Raw genomic sequence first — 5776 nt, 5'->3', positions numbered from 1 at the left:
ATGGAAACATCAGTCTTTTCTTCTTTCCACCTCCTCCCAGTTACTTCAAAAGTAGGCCTCATGGAGCGCAAAGATTGCAGTTGTGAGGGAAAACACACAATAAATCAACCTTATACCGGAGTTGTGCAAAGAGAGATTCTGTTACATTGGATACATTTCCATTCCTCCTAAATCTGTCCTTTGAGGACGAAGTCACACCCAGAATGTAGGGATAAATTCACTTTGAGGAGGAGACTGTCATTTGACCAACCCCACCAGAGCCTCGAAGACTAGTGGTTAGCACTGCTGGCTACAATACAATAGTGCCCGGGTTTGATCCCAAGAAGAGCTGAGGACTGTATTTTTGAACGAACCTGCATGACTACATGTACTAAAAGTCTACATTCTTCACAGTCCTTCGAATCTGAGTTCCTTGTAGCGGGTGTCTGAGCCAGGGCAACCAAAAGACACCACCAACTGAGGAACTTGAGGTGCTTGCAATGGACTCTGTCTCTGGCCAAAGACAGTCACTGGGTCAATAAACCAAATTGGCACCTAAATGCAGTGGCACATAAAAAACACTCGTCCTGCCTTGAGTTGGAATACTCCCCAAATAATAACACCCAAGTATACTCCCGGGCAGTGATTGTAGTGTCCTAATAATATATTGTGCTTGAATACTATGTCTGCTTTGGAGGACCTCCAAGTGCAGCACAATTACTGAAAAAGACCCAGGAGTGTGGGGTTTTCTTCAGGAAGATTCCAATATTCGTGTACTCTGCTGATGCAGTGTGTCATCTTTTATACGGGTATGTGGTTAAAGGGACCAATAGCCTATACATGTACATGAAATCCAACCATTCAAGAATGGATATGGGTGCAAGACGCTTCTTGTCTTCAATACATGTTCATGTCCAGCTTCTTCTTCAGAGTCCGCTCTGCACTTGGAGGTGATTTTCTCCAGGGAGTATTCCTCCTCCAAGGCTGGATGAGTGTTAATGCATGACACTACGTTTGTGCGCCAGTTGGGTTTATTGGCCCAGTGAATCCGACTTCGGCGAGAGGTCGAGTCCATGCAAGCTACTCATATTTCTCACTTGGTGGAATCTTTAACCTACCCTTGCATAGACACCAGGTTTTAGTCTCATTCAAAGGACGGTGAAGAGCCAGGAAGTTTAGTTCCTTGAAAGCCACGTCGGTTCATCCTGAAATACAATCATGGGTTCTCCCCGGGATCGAACCCAGGCCCTTTTGCGTGGTAGCCAGCAGTGTTAACCACTAAGCTATGATGCTCCCAATCCAGCTCAACAGACTGTGTCAATACCATCAAGCTGGTTGCACCGCATCCCTCATGCATAGGCCTCTTCCACTGCAAGTCTGAGGGCCATTCCTTGTGGCAATGACTGTTCCCTGGTACAACCAATGAAAATGTCAAATAAGCCAAAGAAAGCTTTGTTTTGTGTTTAGTACGTCAAAGTTAAACACAGAAATCTGCACAAGTGACCAGCCAAGGATAGGCAGCCTCACAAGGTACATATGGCCTTATACAAGCTGCCGTCATGAGGCTCAACTGGGTGGACAGTTTCTACAGCTTACAAGGGAAGTCATCCTTTGTACCAACATGGCACACCAGAATCACCAGAGAGGACTTCCCATGCGAGACGAAATCCATGAGGCTGCACATGGAGATGCACACACTCACAGTAATTTGATAAGGGCCTGCCAAGTTGAAGACTGGGACTTTATTGGAGAAATGTCTCACTGTGGGTTGTGCAGGGGACATCTCTCGAGTAATTGCACTGGCTTTCCCAGCTAAAAGCCAAGAAGCATGACCTTCATTTGGGAATTGCTCTCCTTGAAATTGCAGAAATGTCTCCAGATTGTCCTCCCAAGCAGGATGTGGACTCAATACTGACAATAGATCCCAGACCAGAAAGCTTGTGTGGAGAATCGTCCTCCAGGCTCCAGTGGCAATGATTTGAGCCACAGTGGGTGATAACAAAGTAAACAGAAAGAAACTGACACTTCTTTTCATTAAAATCATCTTATTTCATCAGCAGATATCCGCATAATTTAAACAGTTGGTCTGTTCACAATATCATTCAATTAGGCAATACGCATGAAATAAAACTCTTATCTTGTAATTTAACACAAGCCCCAAGGGATTATACATTTCATTTGGTGACCAGCACTTGCATGGATACTTTATCAAACATTTTAAAGATCAAAGGAAAGCGGCATATTCTAAAGAATTTTACATGATTCTGATACGTATACAAACATGGACACACCTTCCCCACTGAACCCTGGGGCTCTGCTGAACTATGTTGGACACTGGACTTCATTCCCCAAAACGGACTGACTGGTTAAGCTTGCACTGCTGAAGAAGAAGAAAAAGAATCTCTTACAAGTGACCCCACAAAATTATTAAGGATATCAAGAGACAAATATCAAAATACACAGCTACATGAACAGAAACAGACAAAAAAAAACAAACTGATGTGGTTAATATTCAAACTGTGAAGAAACATTCACTTTGTGTTAAAGCACCATGAGACCAAAACCCGAGTTTTACAGTTTGAAAATCAGTATTATTACAATGATCTTAACCCTTTCGTTGCAGTTGACACTCATAACATGTCATGCCCTACCGTTTAACAGGATTAACTGTCTATAGTTTCTCACTGGAGACAAAACCAGACCTCACACCCCAATAACCCGTTACACTGAGAATATTAGACCCTTTGAATTCAGTCCAGCCCAGTTCATCAAAGGGCACAGTCTTACCCGTTGCCTTGTCAAAATAGTTCTGCTTTGGCCCCCAGTAATTCTTCATATTAACAACAGGATCGGCTGACGCAGACGATGCATTCTTTTCTTTAACAAGTTTCCTTTTCCTTGTCTTCTTAGATTCAGTCTCACTTTTTTCACTTTCATCTTCATCAACTTTTCTTTCACCACTCGACTCCTTTATTTCACCATCTTTTTTAACGTCTGCCTTCGCCACTGCCTTCCGTTTCCCCTTTTTAGTCTTCCGCACACGTTCTTCTTTCTCTACAATTTCAGAATTGGTAGTTCCTTCCTCAGCTTCACGGTCCTCCTTTTTGCCACTTTTCTTCTTTTTCTTTTTCTTCTTCTTCCCTTCATCAGCACAACCAACATCAACATCAACATCCACTGCTGTATCAACAGCAACCTCTGTTTCTTCCTCCACACCATCTTTGTCTAAATTTTCATCAGAAACGCTTTCTTTCATCTTCAACTTCTTTTTCCCTTTCTTTTTCTTCCCCTTAACACTATCTTTTTCAGTTACAGCACACACAGCCTCCTCATCTGCTGCCTTTCTCCTTTTCTTGTCCTTTTTTCGTTTCTTTTTACTCGGCACAACAACACAGTCTACACTCTCGCCCAAGTCCACAGTCTCCTCGGTTACATTCTCTCCTTCATCAACCATTTTCTTGTCCTTTTTTCGTTTCTTTTTACTCAGCACAACATCACAGTCTAAACTCTCGCCCAAGTCCACAGTCTCCTCGGTTACATCCTCTCCTTCATCAACCATTTTCTTGTCCTTTTTTCGTTTCTTTTTACTTGGCTCAACATCACCACCTACATGCTCGTCCCCAGCCCCCTCCCCTCCTTCATCAACCATTTTCTTCCTTTTCTTTTTACTTGGCTCAATAGCACAATCTGAACTCTTGCCCAAGTCCCTATCCCCCTCAACAATATCCTCTCCTTCATCAACCATTTTCTTTCTTTTCCTCTTTTTATCACTCTTAGACTTCACAACGATCTCATTTTGAATACCACCCTCTATTCTGTCTTCAAAAGAACACCCGTAGTCATCCTCAACATCTTCATACCGCACGCCAAGTTCACATGATGCCCCAGAACCGATAACCGCAGCACCAAACTCATAATCAAAGTCATTATTTGCAACTTTTCCTTTCTCTGGTGATTCTGTCTCTTTGTCCCTTGACTGCTTCAATTCGGCCATCTTCTGTGCAAAATACTCCTGGACACTTTGTTTACTCGTTGTCGTGACAACGCCATAGTTGCTATCCTTGTCATCGGCTGGGGCAGGGTCTGCGCTTACGATTTCTTCCTGTTAAGGAAAAGGAATAATAATTTGAGAGATCAATGAGTTGTCTATCTTGCTTCATATTTGTCAAGAAAGTCTGCTTTGCATGCAAGGAGTCAAGGAGAGGAAAGGGAATTCACAGACTGAACAGCTTTTTGTCCTGGACTGGAGGGAAATGCTGATCAGGAGAAGAGAAGACCAACTAAAACTTCATCACAGTCAATCTCAGATTATCCTGGCCTGGAGGAGAAATTACAATGCACCATAGAAAAATACCAACCTCTGCTCGCATACTACTTGTAGTATTACCCTTCGACTTTCGTCTTCCAAACACACAATTCAAGTCCGCAGTGTTCTTAGCCGAGAGATCTTTGCTGCGTGTGAATTTCTTGTAACTGGAAAAGAAGCAAGTATTGTTTAGTGTTTGTAACTGGTGAGACTGACATATACAACTCACGACACTTACACAAGAAGTGGACTGGTTAATAGATTAGGATCATTTCAAGAATCTTAATATTCTAGAATATCAGTGGATGTTGGAATACTGAGACATTACATTACTCAAAAGACACAACCAATGTAAAAGCAAATGTTCCAACAAGCCCACATCTCCAATGAAATCACTGTCCTGTTTTATCTTTCTCAAAAACTTACTGAACTCTGCCTTTAGCGGACTTCGAATGACTTTCAAGACTAATGACTTTCTCAGCATCAGGAGTGTTGGTTCCACTGTTGGTGTTAGAATGATTTGCGTTCAAATTCGCCAACAACGCGCCAAAATCATCTTGATGGGCTATCCAGTTATCTGCATGGCTCTTTGTGCAACCGACACCAGTGTTGTCACTTTTGAGAGTCACTGCTATGTGGTCCACCTTCCCATCTTCATTGGCGCCAAGGCCTTTACCTTTCTGCCAACCCATCCGCTCCAACATTCGCTGACCAAACTTGTCTTCATCTAAATAAAAATCAAAGAATTTTGGGTAAAAGGAAGACAACGCCGTGTTTTCTTAAAGAGACAGTATAGGCAGCAGCTAGGCAGGCACAATAAAGTTACACAAAGTCGCCAATAGGGGTCTCTCACATCTCACAGTACGTCAAAATGATTTGCGCTTGTATGAGGAATATATTTAGTGCTGAATCTGACATGACCCAGTACCATTACTGTGTATATTAGTCAACTGAAGATGGCCAAATTAGCCCCTCTGCTCCTGCCTATAGGCTATAGTCCCCCTTTAAGGTGATGCTCAACACTAACACTAGCAACAGGTCTGGTCATATAAAAGGAATGCGCAATACTACACTCAAAACATACTGCCGCAACTCTCGGGCCAACTTTTTAAGTGTCGTTTAGTACTGGTTTAACATTTTGGGCCAGGTGACAAAATCACTGTTACACCACTCATTTCGTACAGCACATGTATCGGTGTGTGCATGTACATGTGCGTGAGCACGCCCGATCTATCATTGACTTAAGAGCACCCTTAACAGCACGGCTACTTCATGCCTATTAGCTTTGTCGATTTCATTTTTTTTCTTTGTACAATCAGATGAAGTCAAGCATGCTTCAAAGCGTACCGTTACTCCAATTTAGGTTGTTAGGATCTTTAGAAAGTTTCACTTTTCGACGAGGACCAGCCAGCATGGACATTTCGGATGAGTTCCGGCAGCGGACAGTACCTAAATTTTGATTGGTTTACAATTTAGACCTTTAATTTTCTT

The 5776-nt window shown here is 42.6% G+C and overlaps 1 protein-coding gene across 2 annotated transcripts; it reads right to left on the bottom strand.

The window, feature by feature from the left end:
• Positions 1-2010: 2010 nt before the first annotated feature.
• Positions 2011-5716, bottom strand: LOC135492236 (PIN2/TERF1-interacting telomerase inhibitor 1-like). 2 transcript variants are annotated; one of them, XM_064778549.1, is made up of 5 exons: positions 5633-5716; positions 4712-5012; positions 4338-4452; positions 2767-4081; positions 2011-2359 (listed from the first exon to the last, which is right to left on the bottom strand). In XM_064778549.1, the coding sequence occupies exons 1-5, from the start codon at positions 5703-5705 to the stop codon at positions 2346-2348; spliced, it is 1818 nt and encodes a 605-aa protein (XP_064634619.1). In that variant the 5' UTR covers positions 5706-5716; the 3' UTR covers positions 2011-2345. The 2 variants fall into 2 exon arrangements, with proteins under 2 accessions (XP_064634619.1, XP_064634618.1); XM_064778548.1 differs by having other exon boundaries at positions 2011-4081.
• Positions 5717-5776: the final 60 nt, after the last annotated feature.

Source organism: Lineus longissimus, chromosome 8, assembly GCF_910592395.1.
Source record: "Lineus longissimus chromosome 8, tnLinLong1.2, whole genome shotgun sequence".
In the NCBI taxonomy this organism is placed as follows: Eukaryota; Metazoa; Nemertea; class Pilidiophora; order Heteronemertea; family Lineidae; genus Lineus; species Lineus longissimus.
The sequence above is the reverse complement of the archived record's forward strand: the minus strand, read 5'-3'. Positions and strand labels throughout refer to the sequence as shown.

What these genes read in the sequence shown, in the direction of transcription:
- LOC135492236 (XM_064778548.1), bottom strand. Translation starts at nt 5,705, where the DNA reads ATGTCCATGCTGGCTGGTCCTCGTCGAAAAGTGAAACTTTCTAAAGAT. An exon ending in TCCGCTAAAGGCAGAGTTCA is followed by an intron (nt 4,453 to 4,711) that starts GTAAGTTTTTGA and finishes CTTCTTTTCCAG; the next exon opens with TTACAAGAAATTCACACGCA. An exon ending in CAAGTAGTATGCGAGCAGAG is followed by an intron (nt 4,082 to 4,337) that starts GTTGGTATTTTT and finishes TTTCCTTAACAG; the next exon opens with GAAGAAATCGTAAGCGCAGA.